The sequence below is a fragment of the Chlorocebus sabaeus genome, chromosome 9 (genome assembly GCF_047675955.1).
Source record: "Chlorocebus sabaeus isolate Y175 chromosome 9, mChlSab1.0.hap1, whole genome shotgun sequence".
Lineage (NCBI taxonomy): Eukaryota > Metazoa > Chordata > Mammalia > Primates > Cercopithecidae > Chlorocebus > Chlorocebus sabaeus.
In genome coordinates, this window is record NC_132912.1 from 67,011,113 (window position 1) to 67,037,610 (window position 26,498).

General features: G+C 40.9%; 1 protein-coding gene across 2 annotated transcripts in view; it reads left to right on the top strand.

Moving 5' to 3' along the window:
• Nucleotides 1-15,084, top strand: part of ANXA7 (annexin A7) — a 38,938-nt gene extending 23,854 nt beyond the window's left edge. For both annotated transcript variants that reach the window (XM_007963059.3, XM_007963060.3), the window contains 8 exons: nucleotides 2,622-2,724; nucleotides 3,244-3,338; nucleotides 6,906-7,019; nucleotides 7,256-7,426; nucleotides 10,486-10,656; nucleotides 10,734-10,809; nucleotides 11,665-11,777; nucleotides 14,314-15,084. In XM_007963059.3, the coding sequence (XP_007961250.3) occupies nucleotides 2,622-2,724; nucleotides 3,244-3,338; nucleotides 6,906-7,019; nucleotides 7,256-7,426; nucleotides 10,486-10,656; nucleotides 10,734-10,809; nucleotides 11,665-11,777; nucleotides 14,314-14,436 (966 nt within the window). In that variant the 3' untranslated portion in view covers nucleotides 14,437-15,084. The remainder of the gene's footprint in view (nucleotides 1-2,621; nucleotides 2,725-3,243; nucleotides 3,339-6,905; nucleotides 7,020-7,255; nucleotides 7,427-10,485; nucleotides 10,657-10,733; nucleotides 10,810-11,664; nucleotides 11,778-14,313) is intronic.
• The last annotated feature ends 11,414 nt before the right edge of the window (nucleotides 15,085-26,498 follow it).

Below are 26,498 nucleotides of genomic sequence, written 5' to 3' on the forward strand. Positions count from 1 at the left end.
TATATATTTTTTTTTTTTTTACAGAAGAGAATCACAGAAAATGAGAATCATCAGACGATACACAGTGAGCGTTAGTTTATCTAGTCCAGTGTATTAGAAACAATGGCTTCTGTCCTGTTTAGGATTTTAGTGACAGTGGTTACATCAAAGGAAACTTAATTTCTTGAGACATGAAGGCTCATAAAAATTCTTTATACTTGAATATTTGCTACAAGTAGAATAATTTTAGCTTTCTATTAAAACCACTATAGGTATATTTGTTAGTTCTCTGCTTATAGCCCTAGCTTGGAAACTAGTAGAGGATGGATGCTAAGGCTTACTAGTAGAAGAAAATGTTGGAGTAAAAATATATGTGAGTGGGAGGAGCTATTGACCCATAAAAGTGTTATCTTGAAAAGCTGCTGAAAGATGGGGCTTGTTCTCATCTCCTCAGTTGTTTGCCCCTACAATTGCTGGCGTACTGCTGTATTCAATGTGTATAACTTTTTTTTTTTTTTTTTTTTTTTTTTTGAGGCGGAGTGTAGCTCTGTCGCCCAGGCTGGAGTGCAGTGGCCGGATCTCAGCTCACTGCAAGCTCCGCCTCCCGGGTTCACGCCATTCTCCGGCCTCAGCCTCCCGAGTAGCTGGGACTACAGGCGCCCGCCACCTCGCCCGGCTGGTTTTTTGTATTTTTTAGTAGAGACGGGGTTTCACCGTGTGAACCAGGATGGTCTCGATCTCCTGACCTCGTGATCCGCCCGTCTCGGCCTCCCAAAGTGCTGGGATTACAGGCTTGAGCCACCGCGCCCGGCCCCAATGTGTATAACTTTAAAAACAGTTTCAGTTGTCTAAAAAGCAGGTGAATCACCTTTTATTTTGAAGTGGTATTGATTGCATGTTTAAATGATAATATTTTGGAGATACTGAATTAATTGTGTGTGTGTGTGTGTGTGTTTTCTGTGGTGAAAACACTTATTTTACAACAGTAATCTTTATTTTAGGTCAACATTCAGATATACAAGAAATGTGTTGTTACAATTAAAATTTTTTTAAAAAGTAGTGGAGCATCATCTTCATCCCATTCCTCTTAAGCCCTGACTTGAATACCCAAAGAAACTTCTTGAATTGTTCTGGGCTGGGCACACACCTGTAATTCCAGCACTTTGGGAGGCCAAGGCAGGGGGATCACTTGAGGCCAGGAATTCGATACCAGCCTGGGCAACATAGCACGACACCTGTCTCTACAAAAAGAAAGAAATTAACTGGGCACACGCATGTAGTGGTAGCTACTCAGGAGCCTGAGACAGGAGGATTGCTTGAGCTCAGGAATTCAAGGTTACTGCGAGCTATGTTTGTGCCACTGCACTCCAGCCTGAACAATGCACTCCAAGCTGAACAACAGAGTGAGACCCTATCTGTAAAAAATAAAAAATAGGGAAAAACTATTGAGTTATTTCATAGCTTTGTATTTTAAATTGTTTTATCTTTTAATTTTGACATAATTTTAGGCTTGCAAATAGTACAAATAATTCGTATATACCCTGTACTCACATTCTTCAAATGTTAACTTCCTACTTAAACACAATAGAACGATCAAAATCAGCAAATAACATTGATATAGTACTGTTACCCAAGCTATAGACCTTATTTCATTTTCACCAGTTGTGTCAATGATGTCCTTTTTCTGGTTCAGGATCAAATCCAGAATGCAGTGTTGTATTTATTGTCATGTCTCTTAAGTCTCCTTTAATCTGAAATAGTTCCTCAGTCTTTGTTGTTCATGCCCTTGATGCTTTTGAAGAACACTGTCAGTTATTTTGTAAAATATTTCTTAATTTGGGTTTGTCTGATATTTTCTCATGGTTAAATCCAGGTCATGCCTTTTTGGCAAGAGTACCACAGAAATGATTTTGTGCACCCAGTGCATCATATCAGGAGATACTTATTGTTGACTTATTCCATTACTGGTGATAATTAATTTTGATCATTTAAGTTGGTGTCTGCAAGGTTTCTCTGCTGTAATGTTATAAGCTATGCAAATATCCTGTTTCTTTATACTTTTGCCACCTAATTTTAGTACCCATTGGTGATTCTTGCCTGAAACAGTTACTACCATAGTATTTACCAAATGGCAATTTTTTTATTTTCATATAGACTTATTTCATGTGTAATAATCAGGGTCCATATAGGAAATTAAGAGATATTACTAAAATTATATTGCTGGTTTGAAATCTCACTGGGCACTCATGTTCTACTTCACTAAAGCCATTTTCTTCTGTTTTTAAATCAAACATTGTTGCTCATCTCACACTATTCAGGGATCAATCTCCTTTTTTCTTCCTATTCTACCAAAAAGGAAACCATAAGAAGATTGTGACTTTAATTTCACAAGTTTGGCCATCTTGTCTCCTGGAAGTTTGGTGTCTGGCTATCTGTTGGCAGGAGAAAAATCTGTCCTGAAGGGGGATAGGTCTTTCCTGTCTGTTCCAGAATGAGCCCTGGTAATAAAATGCTCATATCCTTGCCCTAAAACCCAAACACTGGCCTTCTTACTTAAGATTGATGTCTGGGGAAGTCTTTAAGTTTCCTCATTAGAAATTTTCTGGAAATGCTGACTCAGATTTTATGCCTTTTATTTTCAGCCTGCTGCAATGACTCAGGGCACTCAAGGAACTATCCGACCAGCTGCCAACTTCGATGCTATGAGAGATGCAGAAATTCTTCGTAAGGCAATGAAGGGTTTTGGTAAGGAAAACAAATTTTTGTCTTTGTTAATAAGTTAAAGTGATCAATTCTAAAGTAAAAATAAACCTTATCTCATAAACCAAGTTTTTGTGTCAGCCTGGGTGCACGTACCTGAATTTAATCTGATGTCTAGTTCCTTGTAAGCATTCTCAGAGATGACCTCAGGCTGGGTGTGGTGGCTCACACCAATAGTCCCAGCGCTTTAGGAGGTTGAGGTGGGCGGATCACCTGTGTTCAAGACCAGCCTGGCCAACATGGCGAAACTCCATCTGTACTAAAAATAAAAAATAAAATAGATGGGTGTGGTGGTGCATGCCTGTAATACCAGCTTCACGGGAAGCTGAGGTAGGAGAATTGCTTGAACCTGGGAGGTGGAGATTGCAGTCAGCCTAGATCGCACCATTGCACTCCAGTCTGGGTGACAAACTCTGTCGCAAAAAAAAAAAAAAAAAAAAAGATGACCTCAAGCAGCACCTAGCACATACTTTGTCCTTATTTAAACATGTGTGGTTCTTCCAGGGACAGACGAACAGGCAATTGTGGATGTGGTGGCCAACCGTTCCAATGATCAGAGGCAAAAAATTAAAGCAGCATTTAAGACCTCTTATGGCAAGGTATGTTTTTCTTTCCTGGAGTGAGCACCAGCAGTGGCCGGTAGACTCTGCATTCATGTCAGATTGGATACTATATTTTGATTAGTACCTGGGGTGCAAAAAAGGGACAACTAGACTTCAGAGACCTCAAGAGTCCTGTATTCCCTATATATTTCTCTGTTTTTTTTTTGAGATGAAGTCTCACTGCAGTGTCCAGGCTGGAGTGCAATGGTGCGATCTCAGCTCACTGCAATCTTTGCTTCCCAAGTTCAAGCAATTCTCCTGCGTCAGCCTCCCGAGTAGCTGGGACTACAGGTGCACGCCACCATGCCTGGCTAATTTTTGTATTTTTAGTAGAGACAGAGTTTCACCATGTTGGCCTGGCTGCTCTCAAACTCCTGACCTCAAGTGATGCACCTGCCTAGGCCTCCCAAAGTGCTGGGTTTATAGCACTTTGTGCCCTGCCTATTTCTCTTAAAAGCCTTTTTCATTCTAGAGTAGCCCTTGATCTCATAATCATACCTTACTCCGGTCACACATGTGATAGATATTCAGTAGAAAGTAGATCACGACTACAATCATGATCAAGAGGATGGTTCTCAATCTTCTGCCTGTTACAGTGGGATTCAAGGCTTATTACATAGCCCTTGTTTATTCTTCGTCTTGTGCTTCTCTCCCTTTCTCTAAACATGTCCTATATTAAAATTATATGGGCTGAGCATGGTGGCTTATGCCTGTAATCCCAGCACTTTGGGAGACCAAGGCAGGAGAATTTCTTGAGGCCAGCTGTTAGAGACCAGCCTGGGCAGCATAGGGAGACTTCATTTCCAACAACAATGACACCAAATTATATTAGCTGGGTGTGATGGTGTATGTCTGTAGTCCCAGCTGCTTGGGAGGCTGAGGTGGAAAGATTGCGCTTGAGCCCAGGAAGTCAGGCTGTAGTGAGCTGTGATTGTGTTACTGCACTGTAGCCTGCGTCACAGAACAAGACCCTATATCAAAAAAATAATAATATGGAAATGTTTGCCATTCTGTGTACACACCATGATCTTTTATGCTTCTGTGTTGTGTACATGCCATTCTCCTGGCCTTGAATACCTTTTCTTTTTTTCATGGCCAACTTCTTTAAGATTTGGCTTAAATATCAGCTACTCTGTGAAGTTTCTTTCATTAGTCTGGACAGAATTTAGCTTCTTCTTAATACTGTAGTCCCACAGCACTTTGTAAAACCTCTGTTATAACTAATCTCATGGCCCACCCCCAAAAACTGAGCTCCCATAGGACAAACCATGGTCATAGTCATCTTTGTATTACAGTACCAAGTGTATAATGGCAAGTAGCCACTTAATATTTGTTGAATGGATTATCAGTTTCTAAATCCAACAAGATTCTATGGCTAAAAAATGCCACTATTCCTCAGATATAATGGGAAAACATGGATAGCACACTGCTTTGCATTATTTATTTATTTATTTATTTATTTATTTATTTATTTAACTTTTTTTGAGACAGAGTCTCAAAAGGCTGGAGTGCAGTGGCACGATCTCCAGTCACTGCAGCCTCCACTTCCCAGGCAAAAGCAATTTTCGTGCTTCAGCCTCTCGAGTAGCTGGAATTATAGGTGTCTGCCACCACGCCCAGCTAATTTTTGTACTTTTAGTAGAGACGGGATTTCGCCGTGTTGGCAAGTGTGGTCTCAAACTCCTGGCCTCATGTGATCTGCCCACCTTGGCCTCCCAAAGTGCTGGGATTACAGGCCTGCACCACCACGCCCGACCTGCTTTGTCATTTAGATAGGAATCCTAAAAATGTCCTAATGTTCTCTGCATCTAGTTTATGTTTCTCAGAATGGTGTAGTGGTCCATTGATTAGTCCCACCTTGCTTATTCTATTCTGCCTTTCCCTGTCTGCCCAGCCCAGTGACTGTTTATGCAACACAAACCCTAGATCTCCTTAAGCTTCAACATCAGACTCACTTTTCTCACGAAGATATTTGCCATGTTATGAATTTTTTATCTAGGCTGTACAATGCTATCTCAAGTTTTCTTATGTATTGCTTTAGAGTTAAAACTAACAATCTGATTTCCATACCACTTAACTTCCTAATTAGTAAAATACTGTTCTAGCCTGCTATAGAGTCATCTTTGATTCCATGTTTTTCTTTATCAGTCAGAGAGTGTTCTATATGCTTTGTCCTAGCAATTGGTTATTTACTAGTTTTTATTGATCTAATCTATAAAGTGGCCCTTTAAAATGTTTCTTTCGTCTACTTTGTTTCTTCTCATTTCCACTGTTACCACTCAAGTCCAAGACTTTATTACCTCTTAACTAAATATTCCAGTAGCCTAAATGTTTTCATCTATAGCTTCTTTGTCACCGTCATCCATTCTGAATATTATTGCTACATCAGTGCCATTTTCTTGCATGAAAAGTTTCCAGTGGTTCCTCCCAGCAAACAGAATCAAGTCCACATTCTTTAGCTTGGCATTCAATGTAATAATCCAAGATTTAGTTACAACTTTGTTTTAACTCATCTATTATGAAAACCTTCCTCTGTAAGAAAAACAGTTGTCTTATCATTCCATTGAACAAGCTTTGCTCATTCTTGCCTCTATATGCGTGATTCTCAACCTTAACTGAACATCGTAATTTCCTTTAAAACTTAAAAATACACAGAGTCTCTGAGTCTTAATCCTGGACATCAGTGGTTTTTTTTTGTTTTGTTTTGTTTTTTTTAAAGCTCCACAAATGAATGTAATGAAGAGTCAAGGCTGGGAACCGCTTCTGTGTTCCTTGGTGGTATTCCTTCTTACCTGAAATACCTTTCTCCTTCCTCTTTGCATGCTAATTTTTACATTCTTCTCTGAGCTCTCTAGCTGACTTTGAACTTTTTCTGTTTCAACTTTCTCTGTTACTTATTTCTATGCTACTTACCCAGTGCTAGAGTACAGGTTACCTTATTATTATTATTATTTTTTTAGATGTGTATCTTTCCAAATAAGAACAAGATTGGCTGGGCACAGTGGCTCATGCATGTAATTCCAGCACTTCGGGAGGCCAAGGCGGGTGGATCAATTGGGGTCAGGCGTTCAAGACCAGCCTGGCCAACGTGGTGAAACCCCATCTCCACTAAAAATACAAAAATTAGCCGGGCGTGGCAGGATGCGCCTGTAGTCCCAGCTACTCAGGGGGCTGAGGCAGGAGAATCGCTTGAACCCGGGAGGCGGAGGTTGCAGTGAGCCGAGATCACACCACTGCATTGCAGCCTGGGTGACAGAGCAAGACTTTGTCTCAAAAAAAATAACAACAAAAAAAACAAATAAGAACAAGATCATAAAGGTTTCTACTTCCTCATAGAACCAAGAACAGTTTCTTTTACTAAGTAAATATCTGTTTATCATTTTGTTAGTTTGAATAATTCTTTGTTTCATATATCCCTTGTTTTTGTACCTCGTAGAGTGGAATAAGAATTTATTAAATGTTTATTGATAGAATGAATAAAATAGATCTGCTTGTACATACATTACACTTAAGTGACAAAATTTGGAGAACACATATACTTAGCTTGTATTTGTAATTAAATAGGATTTAATCAAAGATCTCAAATCAGAGTTAAGTGGAAATATGGAAGAACTGATTCTGGCCCTCTTCATGCCTCCTACGTATTACGATGCGTGGAGCTTACGAAAAGCAATGCAGGTACTGTATGTCATTTGTTGTGAGTATTTTGTCGTATTTCATATGTAAGACCGTACAAATTATGGCAGTTCTGAATTTACAGTGGTAATTAAAGCAATTCTTTATTTCTCGTCATCCATCTGAATATATAGTTTTTAGTTCTAGAGAACAAAGTAATATTTGATGAAGCAGTTAAGATTTAATTACTTGCAGAAATTTCATTTTTATTTGTATAATCCTCCCTTCATTTCATGTAGGGAGCAGGAACTCAGGAACGTGTATTGATTGAGATTTTGTGCACAAGAACAAATCAGGAAATCCGAGAAATTGTCAGATGTTATCAGTCAGAATTTGGACGAGACCTTGAAAAGGACATTAGGTCAGATACATCAGGACATTTTGAGCGTTTACTTGTGTCCATGTGCCAGGTAAGTACAGTATGAATGCTTGTGCGTTGATAGAGGGAACATACTTTAAAAGTCTTTTGCCAGTGAGCATTCTTTACTCCTTTTAATATTTAGCCACTTTGCAATATTGCCATCTTTCAGAGGGACAACACAGAAACCAGTGTACAGATTTCTTTGTAGTTACTGTTGAGATTTATTCCTGTAAATCTGGCTTTTGTAAGGAATTAGAGATTTAACCTCTAAGGTTGTATGGAATCAGAAACCAATACGAGGCTCTGTGGCTGGGATGGGGATGAAAGCATACACTTGAGCTTATCACTATCCTGCCCCATTATGCCGTACCATCAAGTGAAGACGTGTAGGACTGCCATAGAGGTGCTACAGGAAGTGAGGACTCTGTGAGGAGACCCAGAACTGCAGAAAAATGTTTTAGGGTTCCCAGTAATAACTGTGATTAGCACCTTCCTTATTTTAATTCCCCAGATATGCTGGAGAATTGACAGAAAATACTCCAACGTATTTGGAATGGCATTAGAAACACACTTAGGGCCAGACATGGTGCCTCGCGCCTGTAATTCCAGCACTTTTGGAGGCCAAGGCAGGAGGATTGCTTGAGGCCAGGAGTTTGAGGCCAGCTTGGGCACCATAGCAAGAAACCATCTCTACAAAAAACATTTTTAAAAGTTAGCCAAGCATGGTGGTATATGCCTGTAGTGCCAGCTATTCAGGAAGCTGAGTGGGAGGATCACTTGAGCCCGGGAGATTGAGGCTGCAGTGAACTGTGATTGCACCACTGCATTCCAGCCTGGGCAATAGAGTGAGATCCTGCCCTCAAAAAAGAAAAAAGAAAAGAAAAGAAGCACACTTAGAATGAGATGATGAAGGTGTATTTGAAAGAGATTATGTAAATGACTAGCATGCTAATTCAATATCAAGAGTTACTGGCTATTGTGCTAGCGCACAAGATTGGACCATCTGGAGGGATCTAAAGGAGAGGAGGGGCTCTAAAGAGCCAAGGGAGGCCAGGTGTGGTGGCTAACGCCTGTAATCCCAGCACTTTGGGAGGCTGAGGCGGGTGGATCACCTGAGGTCAGGAGTTTGAGACCAGTCTGACCCATATGGTGAAACTCTATCTCTACTAAATACAAAAAGTTAGCCAGGAGTGGCAGCATGCACCTGTAATCCCAGCTACCTGGGAAGCTGAGGCAGGAGAATCGCTTGAACCCAGAAGGTGAAGGTTGCAGTGAGCTGAGATTCTGCCATTGCACTCCAGCCTGGGTAACAAGAGCAAAACTCCATCTAAAAAAAATAAAAAGGGAAGTAGGTGTGGAAAGGATAGTGTGTAACAGTGAGTGGACATGGAAATGAGAAAGCAAAGTAAATGGGTTGAAGGTAATTGAATTTACCTACATCAGAGTAACAGAGAAGGGAAGTAGGTTAGGATTTAAAAGAAACAAGAAGGAAAACAGACAATACTAAAAAATGAGTATTAAGATTTTACATGAGGTGCTGAGTCTCTATGCAGAGTTCAAGGCCCAGCCCTACCTTTTCCAGGGCATGAGTAGAGGAGTAACTTCCTAGGAAGGTGTGTGTGAATCCAAAGGCAATAATCGGGGAAATTTTTCGTGAGTACTTTTTCCTGTGTTATATTCAGTCACCCATGTAGAACGTGCCTCTACATATTCCTTGTGCCAGGTGCTCAGAAGACAGTTCTTCAGCTGCAAGGAGCATCTTTCCATCTTGTTCCTAAGATGGTCCCTGAGACTTTAAAAGGCAACCTTTTCTTGTTTGGGTTTGTCTTTCTGTTTTTGAGAGAAACCAACTGCCCATCTAAGCTTAAACACTTCCTTCCTCCTTCCTTTTCTCCTATTCCAGGGAAGAGTTGGTATACAAATAGGCACAGTCTAGCAGAAAGTGAGTTATTTGTAGCTTCTTCTGTAAAGCTCATGTGTCATTTTTATGCATGTATTTATAGTAAATACCTATATATTAAGATTATAATTAGATGGCTGAGTGTGGTGGTGTGAGCTTATATTCCCAGCTACTCTGGAGGCTGAGGTAGGAGGATCACTTGAACCCAGGAGTTTGAAGCTATGATCATGCCTGCAAATAGCCATTGCACCCCAGCCTGGGCAACATAGTGAAATCGTGTCTCTTAAAAAAATATACTCAGATGAAGAAAAGAAAGTTTATGAAGCCTCCATATGACACCCTCCCTCCCTCCTGCCCTAGAGTTAAATTTCTTGAGGGCAGAGACCCTGTCTCTCCTGTGTCCCTACCACCTAACATAGTGCCTGACACAAAGAAAGTGCTTGATATCTCTTAGTCGCGTGAATGAATACAACTCAGTCGCATTGAATGAATATTCTCAGTCGCGTGAATGAATAGAACTCAGTACATTGCATATTGATCTTAAATTCCAGCTAAGAGAACTGTTTCTTCATTTGAGTGGTAGTTTATATTTCCTAGTAGAGATATTTTTGTTTAAACATTTGGGTTTAATTTAGCTCCCAAAAGCCCTCGTTTTTAACATAACCTCATTAAACCATGATCTTATATTATAAAATCCAGTTGACAGTATAATAAATTACTAGTTATATTTCCATGCATAGAAATGAAGGATATGCATGACAGACATTATGGATTAATCTTTAATAAATTATCTTTTTAGGCCAGGCCCATTGGCTTACATCTATAATCCCAGCACTTTAGAAAGCTAAGGCGGGAGGATCACTTAAGCCCAGGAGTTAGAGAACAGCACCTGGGCAACAGTGAGACACCCTGCCTCTACAAAAAATAAAAAAAATTAGCCAGGCATGGTCGTTTGTGCCTGTAGTTCCAGCTGCCTGGGAGGCTGAGGTGGAAGGATCACTTAAGCCTAGGAGGTCGATACTGCACTGAGCCGTGATTGTGCCACTGCACTCCAGCCTGAGTGACGAGCAAGACCCTAAAAAACAAAAACAAAAAAAATGAAATAAAATAAATTGTCTCTTTAAATCCAAAAGTGAATTAGATTGGAAAAAAGTGTTTTAGTGGAACTTTTATTTATTTCTTCCAATTTCTGCCTTTCTCTTTTGCAGGGAAATCGTGATGAGAACCAGAGTGTAAACCACCAAATGGCCCAGGAAGATGCTCAGCGTCTCTATCAAGCTGGTGAGGGGAGACTAGGGACCGATGAATCTTGCTTTAACATGATCCTTGCCACAAGAAGCTTTCCTCAGCTGAGAGCTACCATGGAGGCTTATTCCAGAGTATGAGCTTTTCTTCTGAAGATTTGGCTTCTGTTTTAAGATTAAAAAAATATTTAACCCTTTAATTTTGTTTGCAGATGGCTAATCGAGATTTATTAAGCAGTGTGAGCCGTGAGTTTTCCGGATATGTGGAAAGTGGTTTGAAGACCATCTGTAAGATATTTTTGTGCTTTGCTTTATTTTGTTTTTAAATGAGTGGGAGCTTTGAATAGTTGTTCCCTTTAAATGTTGATAATATAGTCCAAGTGGAATCTGCTTAGGCAGTAGGTGACCTCCTAATCCTTTGGGGTTTGTTTTTTGTTCTTTGTTTTCTTTATTGGACAAGCCCCCAGAAACAATCCTGTATTTTTACATGCAATTTCCTATGAGTGGTAGTGCTGTGATCAAACAGGGCTGTTTGGGGATTATTTGGCCTTCATCTGTAGGCCTTTCTTGAGAACTGTGCAAGAATACCTGATAGTTGTAGCACTTCCTTTAAAGAGAAAGGGAAAGCCCTGAGGAACTCACAGCATCACCATGAAGCAGTTTGAGTCCTCAAAACAGGTATTTCAGGTACTCAGCCCAGTGAGACTCATTTCCTTTTTGAAATTAAACAACCAGTTTCTGGTGGTCTAATACACAGATGTCTAACAAAGTGAAAGTTTCATTCTCATGGATATTAGGACTAAGGGGAGTATTAGTAACACACTGGTATTAACAGTGGAATGTCGGGCCGGAGCAGTGGCTCACACCCAGCTACTCAGAAGGCTGAGGTGGGAAGGTCACCTGAGTCTGGGAGGTTGCAGTGAGCCATGATTGCACCACTGCACTCTAGGCTGGGTGACAGAGTGAGAACCTTCTCAAAAAAAATCAAGAAGGAGAACATCTGAACATCCTTAACTCACCTCATGTTTCTGAGATGATTACAGAGAAAATAATCAAAGGCGGGCTAGAAGTGATAAATGAAGCTGGAGGGGTACACTTCTTGTCAGATCATGATTCCATGTCTCAACCATTTCTAACTTGCAGTGCAGTGTGCCCTGAACCGCCCTGCCTTCTTTGCTGAGAGGCTCTACTATGCTATGAAAGGTGCTGGCACAGATGACTCCACCCTGGTCAGGATTGTGGTCACTCGAAGTGAGGTGAGGCAGGCCTCTCTCTTTTTGTCGGGTCTACTCCATGTTCAATGTTGATTTCTTAGAAGTTCCCCAGTTGGTTGTCAATCCCTCAAAAATGGTAAGAAAGAGCTCTCTTTGTCACCTAAAAGAGGTGGTATAAAGAACAGAAAATTCACTTTCCTCATGCTGTGGGAGAAGCTTGCGTTAGTGAAATAGGCCACTCTGCCCTAATGAAGATAATACTAACAGATTTTACTACTTGAGAAGGTCAATGGAGAATACAAATTGATGGGAAGTTAGACATTTATCTTTTGATTTTCATTTTGGTTATATAAAAATTATATGAAAAGCCTATGTAGATTAATCCTATTGGATATCAACACTATTTAAATTTAGCATCCTTTATTAATAATAAATAATTTTTAAAATATTCATTATTGTCCCCATAAATATAGCCTCATTTTTAAAAATTTTACTTTATATATTTACTGCACTTATAAAAAATTATTGTTTTCTCAGAAGAAATGACATTTGTGCCTTTTTTTTTTTTTTGGAGACACGGTCTCTGTTACCCAGACTGGAGTGCAGAGGTGCGATCTCAGGTCACTGCAATCTCCATCTCCTGGGTTCAAGCAATTCTCTCACCTCAGCCTCTAGAGTAGCTGGGACTACAGGTGTGTGCCACCATGCCCAGCTAAGTTTTTGTATTTTTTGGTAAAGATGGGGTTTCACCATATTGGCCAGGCTGGCCTTGAACTCCTGACCTCAAGTGATCCACACGCCTCAGCTTCCCAAAGTGCTGGGATCACAGGTGTGAGCCACCACACCCAACCTGAACTTTTAATTGAAAGAAAACATGGCGGGGTATGGTGGCTCACTCCTGTAGTCTCAGCAGTTTGGGAGGCCGAGGCAGGAGGATTGCTTAAGCCCAGGAGTTTGAGACCAGCCTGGGCAACATGGTGAAACCTATTTCTACAAAAAATACACACACACACAAATTAGCGGGGCGTGGTAGTCCCAGCTACCCAAGATGTTGAGGTGGAAGGATCACCTGAGCCCGGAGGGTCAAGGCTGCAGCAGTGAGCCGTGATCGCACCACTGCACTCCAGCCTTGGTGACAGAGACCCAGTGTTAAAAAAAAAGTACCCTAAATTATTATTATTATTATTATTATTATCATTATTATTATTATTATTATTGGGTTTTTTGGGTTTTTTTTGGTGTGTGTGTGTTTTTTGTTTTTTTTTTTTTGAGACGGAGTCTCGCTCTGTCACCCAGGCTGGAATACAGTGGCACAATCTTGGCTTACTGCGACCTCTGCCTTCTGGGTTCAAGATTCTCCTGCCTCAGCCTCCTGAGTAGCTGAGATTACAGGTGTGTGCCACCACGCCCAGCTAATTTTTTTGTATTTTTAGTAGAGACAGGGTTTCACCGTGTTGGTCAGGCTGGTCTCGAACTCCTGATGATCCGTCTGCCTTGGCCTCCCAAAGTGCTGGGATTATAGGTGTGAGCCACCGCACCTGGCCAAAAACCCTAAGTTATAGCAAAGAAGGTAGATTATTTTTAAAGAAAACAACCAGAATATGGTATTTTGAAAGAAACTTTGTTCTTTAACTTAAATTTTCTAAGCAGGATGTTTTAAGTTGTGATAAAACATAAAAATTTGCCGTTTTTAAGTAGCATTAAGTACATTCACATTGTTATGCAACCATCACTACCATTCACCTTCAGAAGTTTTTTCAACTTACAAAACTGAAAATCCATACTCCTTAAACAGTAACTCCCCATTCTTCTTTCTCCCAACTGCTGGCAACAAACCATGTGACTTTCTGTCCCCGTGTTTGACTACTCTAGGTGCGTCATATTGGTGAAATCATACAATATTTGTCTTTTTGTGACTGTCATCTTTTACTTAGCATAGCGTCCTCAAGGTTTATTCATGTTGTAGCATGTCAGAATTTCCTTCCTTTTGAGACTAATAAATAGTCCATTGTACGTGTATCCCACCTTTTTTTTTTTATTCATCTGTGAGACTTGGTTTGTTTCTACCTGAATAATGCTGCTGTGAACATGGGTGTACAAATACCTGTTCAAGTCTACTTTCACTTATTTTGAATATACCCAGAAGTGGAATTTCTAGGTCATATTATAATTCTTTGGGAGTTTTTTTGTTTTGCTTTGAGGAATTACCATATTTTCCATAGCAGTTGCACCCTTTTACTTTTCCATCGACCAGTGTACAAGTGTTCCCATTTCATGACATCTTACTATTTTTTGGTTTTGATAATAGTCATCCTATCAAATGTCTTTAAATGACTGGTATCTTTGGAATAATAGATGAAACTAGTACTACCCTTATCCAGTATTCTACAGAGCTGTGAATCAGACCTTCATCGGGTAGTGCTAGCATTGGTATGAGTGCCAGTCATAAAATGTCAGTCACTTGGTGTTTTCCTCCTTCAGCTTTGATTATTATTAAGATATTATTATTTTAAAAGAATTTTAATAAATATCAGTTATCACAGTTGTTTTTCTAACAGAAATATTATTTCTTATGCAGATTGACCTTGTACAAATAAAACAGATGTTTGCTCAGATGTATCAGAAGACTCTGGGCACAATGATTGCAGGTGACACGAGTGGAGATTACCGAAGACTTCTTCTGGCTATTGTGGGCCAGTAGGAGGGATTTTTTTTTTTTAATGAAAAAAAAATTCTATTCATAGCTTATCCTTCAGAGCAATGACCTGCATGCAGCAATATCAAACATCAGCTAACCAAAAGAGCTTTCTATCAAGGACCGTATCAGGGTAATGTGCTTGGTTTGCACATGTTGTTATTGCCTTAATTCTAATGTTATTTTGTTCTCTACATATAATCAATGTAAAGCCATATCACAATGATACAGTAATATTGCAATGTTTGTAAACCTTCATTCTTACTACTTTCATTCTCATCAAGATGTCAAATTGAATAAAAATCACAGCAATCTCTGATTCCATGTAATAACATTGCATAATTTTTTAGAAGGTTGCTGAAAGCTCTGCCTTCCAGAATCCCTCTAGGTCTGCTTGATAGAGTGGATAGTATGTCAAAACTGTGTACTGAAAAAAAAAATTCATCTCTTTACATCTAGAATAATTTGCATCTTATTTTGCATAAATTGGTTCTGTATTCATAAACACTTTCCACATAGAAAATAGATGAGTATTACCTGTAGCACCTTTTAAGAAAGGGTCAAATGTTTATATGCTTAAGATACATAGCCTACTTTTTTTCCAGTTGTTTTCTTTTTTTAAATTGAGTTATTACAAATAAAAAATTACATATATTTAAGGTGTACAATATGGTGTTTTGATATCAGCATTTCTTGCGTAATGATTCTGCAATTAAGGTCAAGCTAACTACATATCTGTCACCTTGACATAGTTACCATTTTTTCGTGTGTAGTGAAAACACTTAAGATCTACTACCATAGCAAATTTTAAGTGTTCAATACATTATTAATTATAGATACCATGCTCTACATTAAACCTCTAGAATTTATTCATCTTATAACTGAAAGTTTATATCCTTTGACCAACATCTCCCCATTTTCCCCACCTCTCACCTGGACAACCACCACTCTGTTTAAGTTCAGCTATTTTAGATTCCACATATAAATGGCATATAATATTTCTCTTTCTGTGTCTCGCTTATTTCACCTAGCATAATGATCTCTAAGTTTATAGTTCACATTGTCACAAATGGCAGAATTTCCTCCTTTTTTTTTTTTTTTTTTTTTTGAGATGGAGTTTCACTCTTGTTCCCCAGGCTGGAGTGCAGTGGTGCAATCTCAGCTCATTGCACCCTCCGCCTCCTGGGCTCAAGCAATTCTCTTGCCTCAGCCTGCCGAGTAGCTGGGATTGCAAGCATCTGCCACCACTCCTGGCTAATTTTTTGTTTATTAGAGATGGGGTTTCACCAGATTGGCCAGGCTGGTCTTGAACTCGTGACCCTCAGGTGATCCACACGCCTTGGCCTCCCAGAGTGCTTGGATTACAGGCGTGAGCCACTGCACCCTGCCAGAATTTCCTCCTTTAAGGCTGAATAATATTCCATGGTGTATATATACTATAATTTATTTAACCATTCATCCATCAATGGACACTTGAGTAGTTTCCATATCTTGGTTATTGTGAATAATGCTGCAGTGAACATGGAAGTAAAGATACTTCTTTATGTTACTGATTTCATTTCCTTCAGATACATACCCAGAAGTGGTATTGCTGTATCATATTATTTTTAATTTTTTGAGAAACCTCCATACTGTTTTCTATGATGGCTGTACCAATTAACCTTCCCACCAACAGTGTACAATGGTTCCCTTTGCTCCACATTCTTGCCAACACTTGCTATGTCTTACCTTTTTGATAATACCCAACCTAATAGGTGAAAATCCCATGTGTACTTGAGAAGAATGTCTATGCTACCATTGTTAGGTATGGAGTGTTCTGTATGTGTCCATTAGATCTAGTTTATTGTGCTATTTAAGTTATCTTTTTCCTTATAGCTGATTCTTCTATCCATTATTGAGAATGGGGTATTGAAGTCCCCAGTTACTGTTGTAAAACTGTTTCTTTAATTCTATCAGTTTTTGCTTCATATATTTAGGTGGTCTCTTATTAGGTGTGTAGATGTTCATAATTGTCATATCTTCTTGCAGTATTGAATTTTTTATTATATAATATACTTTGTCCCCTATAACCTTGCTTTTTTTTTTTTTTTGAGATGGAGTCTTGTTCTGCTGCCCAGGCTGGAGTGCAGTGGCCTAATCTCAGCTCACTGCAGCCTCCACCTCTCAGGTTCAAGCAATTCTCCTGCCTCAACCTCCCAAGTAGTGGGGATTACAGGTGCCCGCCAGCATGCCTGGCTAATTTTTGTATTTTTAGTAGAGACAGGTTTTTGCCATGTTGGCCAGGCTGGTCTTGAACTCCTGACCTCAGGTGATCTGCCCGCCTCGGCTTCCCAAAGTGCTGAGATTACAGGCGTGAGCCATCATGCCCAGCCCCATAACCTTTTTTGATTGAAAGTCTATCTTGTCTGATATTACTATAGCCTCCCCTGCTGTCTTTTGGTTACTATTTGCATGTAGTGTCTTTTTCCGTCTTTTAACTTTTGATCTGTTTGTGTCTTTGGATCAAATGTGAGTGTTTTGTAGACAGCATAAAGTTGGATTTTTGTTTGTTTGTTTTGAGATGGAGTCTCACTCTGTTGCCAGACTGGAGTGCAGTGGAGCAATCTTGGCTCACTGCAACCTCTTCCTCCCAGGTTCAAGCAATTCTGCCTCAGCCTCCCTGGTAACTGGGACTACAGGTGTGTGCCACCACGCCTAGCTAATTTTTTGTATTTTTAGTTGAGATGGGGTTTCACCCTGTTGGCCAGGATGGTCTCGATCTCTTGACCTTGTGATCCGCCCACCTCAGCCTCCCAAGGATTTTTTAAAAATCCATTTTACCAGTCTTTGTCTTTTTTTTTTTTTTTTTTTTTTTTGAGATGGAGTCTCGTTCTGTGGCCCAGGCTGGAGTGCAGTGGTGTGATCTTGGCTCACTGCAAGCTCCACCTCCCAGGTTCACACCATTCTCCTGCCTCAGCCTCCCGAGTAGCTGGGACCACTGGTGCCCGCCACCACACCGGCTAATTTTTTGTATTTTTAGTAGAGACGGGGTTTCACCATGCTAACCAGGATGGTCTCGATCTGACCTCGTGATCTGCCCACCTCAGCCTCCCAAAGTGCTGGGATTTACAGACATGAGCAACCGAGCCCGGCCCAGTCTTTGTCTTTTGATTAGAAAGTTTAATCCCAGCTGGGCATGGTAGCTCACACCTGTAATTCCAGTTTTGGGAGGCTGAGGCCAGCGCATCACTTGACGTCAGGACTTCGAGACTGGCCTAGCCAACATGGTGAGACCCCGTCTCTACAAAAACTACAAAAATTAGCCGGTTGTGGTGGCATGCGCCTATAATCCCAGCTACTCAGGAGGCTGAGGTGGGAGAATTGTATGAACCCAGGAGGTGGAGGTTGCAGCGAGCTGAGATCATGCCCCTACAATCCAGCCTAGGCTACAGAGCAAGACTCCATCTCAAAAAAAAAGGAAATGTAATCTGTTTACATTTAAAGTAATTACTGATAAGAACTTCTGTTGTGTTGTTATTTGTTCTCCATATGGCTTATTGCTTTTTTATCCCTCATTTCCTGCATTACTGTCTTTTGTGTTTAGTTGTTTTGTAGTGAAACATTTAAATTCATTTCCCTTTGTTTTGTGTATATTGTATAGCTATTTTCTTTGTGGTTACCATTGGGATTACATTTAACATCCTAAAGTAATAACACTAAATTTATGCCAGCTTCAATGATGTATACAAACTCTTCTAACAGCTGTGTCCTCACCCTTTTGGTTGATGTCACAAAATTACATCTTTTTACATTGTGTGCTCCAAAACATAAACTAATTCTTTTAAATGCATTAGTTTCTTAAATTACATAGAATACAGAATTTGGAGTTACAAACCAAAATTACAGTCATACTAGCATTTAGTTTTTTTTTTAACGTATTTGTCTCAAATCATGTAGAAAACCAAAAGTATCGTTACAGACTAATATTACAATAACACTAGCTTTTATAATTGCCCATATATTTACCTTTTATTGAGATCTTTATTTCTTCATGTGGCTTCAAGTTACCGTCTAGTCGCCTTTCATTTCATCCTGCAGGACTAGGACTTCTTTGACCGTTTCTTGTAGGGCAGGTCTAGTGGTAATGAACTTTCCCAGCTTTTATCTAGGAATATGTAAATGTCCTCATCACTTTTTAAGGACGGTTTTGCCAGATATAGGATTCTTGGGTTGACAGTTTTTCTTTTCTTTTAGTGCTTTAAATATATCATCTTATTCTTTCTGATGAGAAATCTGCTGATAATCTTATTAAGAACATCTAGGCTGGGCGCGGTGGCTCACGCCTGCAATTCCAGCACTTTGGGAGGCCAAGGCGGGTGGATCACGAGGTCCGGAGATCGAGACCATCCTGGCCAACACAGTGAAACCCCGTCTCTACTAAAAATACAAAAATTAGCCGGGCGTGGTGGCAGGCGCCTGTAATCCCAGCTACTCGGGAGGCTGAGGCAGGAGAATGGCGTGAACCCGGGAGGCGGAGCTTGCAGTGAGCTCAGATCCGGCCACTGCACTCCAGCCTGGGCGACAGAGCGAGACTCCGTCTCAAAAAAAAAAAAAAAATCTTGTATGTGGTAAATCACTTCTCTCTTGCTGATTTCAGGATTCTGTCTTTGGATTTAGAAAGTTTGATTAAAGGCCAGGCACGGTGGCTCACGTCTGTAATCCCAGCACTTTCAGAGGCCGAGGCAGGTGGATCACGAGGTCAGGAGATCAAGATCAACCTGGCTAACACGGTGAAACCCTGTCTCTACTAAAAATACAAAAAAGTAGCCGGGCGTGGTGGCAGGCACCTGTAATCCCAGCTACTTGGGAGGCTGAGGCAGGAGAATGGCATGAACCCGGGAGGCAGAGCTTGCAGTGAGCCTCCATCTTAAAAAAAAAAGAAACTTTGATTGATTAAAATGTGTCTTAATGTGGCTTTCTTTAAGTTCATCTACTTGGAGTTCATTGAGCTGCTTGGGTGTTTATATTCATGTCTCACAGAACTTAGGAAGCTTTTAAGCCATTATTTCTTCAAATATTTTCTCTTCCTCTTTCTTGTCCTTTAGAATTCCCACAATGTGTGTGATGGTCCACTTGATGGTGTTTCACAGGTCCCTTAGGCTCTGTTCTCTTTTCCTCAATCTTTTTTCTTTCTGTTCTTCAGACTCAGTTTCCATTGTTCTGTTTCCAAGTTGACTTACTCTTTTTTTGCTTGTTTAAATCTGTCTTTGAATCCTGCTAGTGAATTATTGCATTTCAGTTATTGTATTTTTCAGCTCCAGAATTTTTTTGGTTTCTTTTTAGGTTTTCTGTCTCTTTATTGATATTTCCATTTTCTTCATACATCATTTTCTTGACTTTTTCCATATCTTCCTTTAGTTTTTTGATCATCTCTTTTATTTTATGTTTTTGAGACAGGGCCTCACTCCTATCACACAGGCTAGAGTGCAGTGGCACAATCACAGCTTAACTGCAGCCTCAACTTACCTGGCTCAGTTGATTCTCCCATGTCAGACTCCGAGTAGCTGGGACTACAGGTGTGTGCCACCACCTCCAGCTAATTTTTTGTATTTTTTAGTAGAGATGGGGTTTCACTGTGTTACCCAGGCTGGTCTCAAACTCCTGGGCTTAAGTGATCTGTCTACCTTGGCTTCTCAAAGTGTTGGGATTACAGGCATGAGCCACCACTCCTGGCCTGATATCTTTAAGACAGTTTTTTGTTTCTGTGTTTTGAGACAGGGTCTCACTCTGTCACCAAGGCTGGAGAGCAGTGGCACAATCAAAGCTCACTGCAGCCTCCAACTCCTGGGCTCAAAGTGAGCCTCCTACCTCAACCTCCCAAGTAGCTAGTTAGGACTACAGACACAGGCCACTGCACCTGGCTGGCTTATTTTTAAATTCTTTTTTTTTTAAGAGACAGGGTCTCACTGTGTTGCCCAGGCTGCTCTTGAACTCCCAGCCTCAAGTGATCCTCTTGCCTTGACCTCCCAAAGTGCTGGAATTATAGGCATGAACCACCACACCCAGCCTTTAAGACAGGTTTTAAAATTTTTTTGTGTAATAGATCTGTCACCAAGTCTTTTTTTAGAGACAGTTTCTGTTTATTTTCGCCTTTGATTGGGGATAGTTTCCTGTTTCTTTGTATGCCTTGTGATTTTTTGCATTGAAAATTATACATTTGGGTTTAATAATATGGTAACTCTGAAAATTGGATTCTCCCCTTTCCCCAGGGTTTGCTATTTTTTGTTACTATATTTTTTTTTATTTTATTTTTTTTTAATTGTTGTATGCTGTCTCTGTGCCAAGGACCATACTGAGGTATAAACTTAAGGTCGTCTCAGGTCTTTTTGAGCCTGTACCTTTCCCTAGGTGTGGGTGGCCACTTTCTAATTTTCCCCATATATGTATGTCCTTGTCTTTAATGCCTGCACTCCAAAGGGAGAAAAAGAGAAAAATGAAGGGTAGGGGTAAAGACAGACCTTTCAATGCCCTGAAAGTCACTTCACCTGAAGAGGGAGAGACTTGCAACAATTGGGGGAGGTGCAACAATGGCCCCTTCTTCTTTGTCTGTACCCCTGTGATCAGAAGCAGTGTTCAGGAATCAGCACAGATATCTCATATTTGGAGGATAGGATCCTTTTTTGCCTACCCTGGCTCCCACAGGTTATGTGCAGGCTCCTACAGGAACAAATGCACACTCACCTCCCACAGGATGGGTAGCCGCTACTGTGCTAAGAGCAAAAATTGAAATTAATAGTCCAAATTGCCATCCAGGTCTTCCTCTGGATGTTGCAAACCTTCAGTAGACTCCAGAATTCCAAAATAGTTACCTCAGACAACCTCGGTGGGGAGGAAGATTTCTGGTACTTCCTACTCTGTCTGCCATCTTCCCGGAGTCCTTTCCCGAGGAACATTTTTAAGCTTTTAAAAATATGAGCTAGGCCGGGCGCGGTGGCTCAAGCCTGTAATCCCAGCACTTTGGGAGGCCGAGACGGGCGGATCACGAGGTCAGGATATCGAGACCATCCTGGCTAACACGGTGAAACCCCGTCTCTACTAAAAACACAAAAAACTAGCCGGGCGAGGTGGCGGGCGCCTGTAGTCCCAGCTACTCGGGAGGCTGAGGCAGGAGAATGGCGTAAACCCGGGAGGCGGAGCTTGCAGTGAGCTGAGATCCGGCCACTGCACTCCAGCCCGGGCGACAGAGCAAGACTCCGTCTCAAAAAAAAAAAAAAATATATATGAGCTATATATTCATATATACAATTCACCTTTTTAAAGTGTACAGTTCAGCTGTGCATAATCCCAGCACTTTGGGAAGCCAAAGCAGGAGGATTCCTTGAGCCCAGGAGTTTGAGACCAACCTGGGCAAGATGGCAAGACCCCATTGCTACAAAAAATTAATTTAAAAAATTAGCTGTGTGTGGTGGTGCGTACCTGTGGTTCTAGCTGCTTGGGAGGCCAAGGCAGGAGGATGGATCATTTGAGCACAGGAGTTCGAGGTGACAGTGGGCTATGATTGTGCCATTGCACTCCAGCCTAGGTGACAAAGTGAGGCCCCCATCTCTAAAAAATAATGTGTACAATTCAGTGGTTCTCAGCATATTTACAAATTTGTGCAATCATCATCACAATCAATTTTTGAACATTTTCATCACCCCAAAAAAGAAACCCCTTGCCCAATCAGTAGTCATTCCTCATTCCTCACCCTCCTACCCAGTCCCTGGCAACCACTAATCTACTTTCTGTCTCTGGATTTGCCTATTCTGGACTTTCCTAGTACTGGAATCTTATAATATGTAGCCCTTTGTGTCTGACTTCTTTCATTTAGCATACTGTTTCTAAGGTTCATCTGTGGTATAGCATGAATCAGTACTTCATTCTGTTTTGTGGCTGGCTATATTGCTTTTTTTTTTCTTTTCTTCAGACAGAGTCTTGCTGTGTTGCCCAGGCTGGGGTGCAGTGGCACGATCTTGGCTCACTGAAACCTCTGCCTCCCAGGTTCAAGCAATTCCCCTGCCTCAGTCTCCTGAGTAGGTGGGATTACAGGTGTGTGCCACCATGCCCGGCTAATTTTTTGTAGTTTTGGTAGAGATGGGGTTTCACCATGTTGGCCAGGCTGGTCTCAAACTCCTGGTCTCAAGTGATCTGCCTGCCTTGACCTCCCAAAGTGCTGGGATTACAGGGATGAGCCACTACACCTGACCAGTTATATCACATTTTTAAAAATTCATTCATCAGTTGATGGGCATCTGGGTGTTTTTCACCTTTTGGCTATTATGAATAATGCTATTGTGAACATTCATGTTTAAGTTTTTGTGTGGACCTATGTTCCCAACTATCTTGGCTATACATTTAGGGGTAGAATTGCTGAATTATTACCTGAGGTCAGGAGTTCAAGACCAGCCTGGCCAACATGGTGAAACCCTGTCTCTATTAAAAATACAAAAATTAGGCCAGGCACAGTGGCTCACATCTGTAATCCCAGCACTTTGGGAGGCCTAGGCAGGTGAATCACAAGGTCAACAGTTCGAGACCAGCCTGGCCAACACAGTGAGACAATTCTGTCTCAAATGAAAAGAATTGCTGGATCATATGGTATATCTATGTTTAACTTTTGTTTTTTTTTAAGAGACGGAGTCTTGCTCTGTCTCCCAAGCTGGAGTGTAGTGGCGCCATTTTGGCTCACTGCAGCCTCCATCTGCCAGGTTCAAGCAGTTCTCCTGCCTCAGCCTCCCAAGTAGCTGGGATTACAGGCACATGCCGCCACACACCTGGCTAATTTGTGTGTGTGCGTTTTAGTAGAGACGGAGTTTCACCGTATTGCCCAGGCTGATCTCGAACTCCTGAGCTCAGGCAATCCACCCACTTTGGCCTCCCAAAGTGCTAGGATTACAGGCATGAGCCACCGCACTCGGCCTGTGTTTAACTTTTTGAGGATCTGCCAAACTGTTTACTGAGGTGGCTGTACCATATTATATTCCTATCAGCAATAAAGTTTTGAAACTGGGGGTTAATCTGATTAGATCCACAAAAAGTCTGCCCTGCAATTTGGTCATCTGCCTTTTGTTTTTTTCTATGTAGCTGAAGACCACACCATTTAACCTTTGCTGGCTTCCTATATAATCTATAAATAACATGTCACCATGGTAACGGTCACTTAAGTTGCTTTTCAGGAACTTGGGGCAGCTCCTCTCCAGTTCAAACTGGTTGCAACCACTGACCCTTCAACCAGGCCTGAGCAAATGCCGAAGAGGTAGCCTTTTGACATCACAGGCTAAACACTCCACCTTCAGATGATGCTAATGTCACCATTTTCTAAACAGTCATCCTATGAAGTACCATGAATCCTGACTACACTTGTGCAGATCACTGGATGATTCATTTTCCCCCACTGCCAATCACCTTTCCCCATGCCTTAGACCACCCTGCTTCTCTAACCCATAAACATCCCTATGCCTTATTTTCGGAAGGCAGATATGAGAGCTATTTACCTGCCCCCTTGCTGGGCTGCCTTGTGAATAAATCTTTTCTCTTTTGCAAAATGTGTCATCACAGTGATTGGTTTACCCAGCACGGGCAGAACAAACCTGGTTAATAATTTCTTCTCATCCTCGCCAACACTTACTATCATTGCCTATGTTTTTCACTATAGCCATGCTGGTGGATATGAAGTGGCATCTGATTGTGATTTTCATTTCATTTCCCTTGTGACTAATGAGCATATTTTTTGTGCTTATTGATTATTTGCATATCTTCTTTAAAAAAATATCTGTTCAAATACGTTGCCCATTTTTAATTTAGGTAATTTGTATTTCTGTTGAGTTGTAAAAGTTGTTGATATATTTTGCATAGTAGACTCTTACCAGATACACAAGTCACAGAATATTTTCTCCCATTCTATCGGTTGGCTTTTGTTTTCTTGATGGTGTCTTTTGATGTACAAAATTTTTAAATTATTTTTTCTTCAAGACTTAAAACATTTTAATTGATACAATTGTACATATTTATGGGGACAGTATAATTGTGATACATGTACACAATATGTAATAAATTAGGGTAATTAACATATCCATCATCTCAGTCATCTTTTTTGTGATGAGAAGATTCAAAATCCTCTCTTCTAGCTATTTTGAAATATGTAATACATTACCATGAACTGTAATCACCATTCAGAGCACTGGAACACTAGAACTTATTCTTCCTATCAACTGTAACTTTGTATCCATTGACTGGCCTCTCCCTGTCCTCCCTCTTCCCTCCCCTTCCCAACCTCTGGTAACCACTATTTATTCTCTACTTCTATTAGATCAACATTTTAAGGCCAGGTGCAGTGGCTCACATCTGTAATCCATCCCAGCACTTTGGGAGGCTGACGTGGGTGGATCACTTGAAGACAGGAGTTCGAAACCAGCCTGGCCAACATGGTGAAACCCCATCTCTACTAAAAATACGAAAAATAGCTGGGTGTGGTGGCATGCGCCTGTAATCCCAGCTACTCAGGAGGCTGAGGCATGAGAATTCCTTGAACCTGGAAGGTGAAGGTTGCAGTGAGCCGAGACCTTGCCACTGCACTCCAGCCTGGGTGACAGAGCGAGACTCAGCCTCAAAAAAAAAAAAAAAGAAAAAAATTTAGGATTCTACATATGAATGAGATCATGCAGTATTTGTCTTTCTGTGCCTAGCTTATTTCACTTAATGATCTCTAGGCTCATTCAAGTTGTTCCAAATGACAGGATTTCATTCTTTTTTATGGCTGAATAGTATTCCATTGTGTAAATTTACCACATATTCATTCAACTGTTGATGGACACTTAGGTTGATTCCATGTTTTGGCCATCGTGAATAGTGCTGCAATAAACATGGGTGTGCAGACATCTTTTTGACATACTGATATCATATCCTTTGGATATATGGGATTGTTAGTTCATATGGTAGTTCTGTTTTTAATTTTTTTAGGAACCCTCTATTATTTTCCACAGTGGCTGTACCAATTTACATTCTCACCAACAACGCACTGCATAATGAAGGTTCAGTCAACAACAGACTACATATATGACAGTAGTTCCATAACATAACACAGCTGAAAAATTCCTATCACTTAGTACTTACTAATGCTAGACTTTTTATTATTTATTTTAGAGTATATTCCATCTACTCATTGAAAAGAAGTTAACTATAAAAAGCCTAAGGTAGGACCTTCAGGAGGTATTCCAGAAGAGGGCATTGTTTTAGGAGATGACAGCTCCATGTGTGTTAGGCCCCTGAAGACCTTCCAGTGGGATGAGATGTGCAGGTGGAAAACAGTCATGTTGATTTTCCTGAGCCTGTGTAGACTTAGGCTAATGTGTGTATTTGTGTCTTTGTTTTTTTTATTTTTGAAGGCAGGGTCTTGCTGTGTCACCCAGGTTGGAGTGCAGTGGTGGAATAATTGCTCACTGCAGCCTTGAACTCCTGGCCTCAAGCGATCCTCCTGCCTCAGCGTCCCAAGTACCTGGGACTACAGGCTTTTGCCATCACACCACACTAATTTTTAAGTTTTTTGAAGAGACGTGGTCTCACCATGTCACCCCAGGCTGGTAACTCCTGGACTCAAGCAGTCCTCTTACCTCGGCCTCCCAAAGTGCTAGGATTACAGGCCAGAGCCAACACACCTGACCTGTGTCTTAGTTTTTAACAAAGCTCAAAAAGTAAAAAACTATTTATTTATTTATTTATTTATTTATTTATTTATTGAGACAGAGTCTCGCTCTGTTGCCCAGGCTAGAGTGCAGCAGCATGATCTCCGCTCACTGCAAGCTCCTCCTCCCGGGTTCACGCCATACTTCTGCCTTAGCCTCCTGAGTAGCTGGGACTACAGGCGCCCGCCACCACACCCAGCTAATTTTTTCTGTTTTTAGTAGAGACGGGGTTTCAAGCCAGATGGTCTCGATCTCCTGACCTTATGATCCACCTGCCTCGGCCTCCCAAAGTGCTGAGATTACAGGCGTGAGCCACCTGTAAAAATATGGTATAAAAGATAAATAGTATACCTGTAGAAGGCCTGTAAA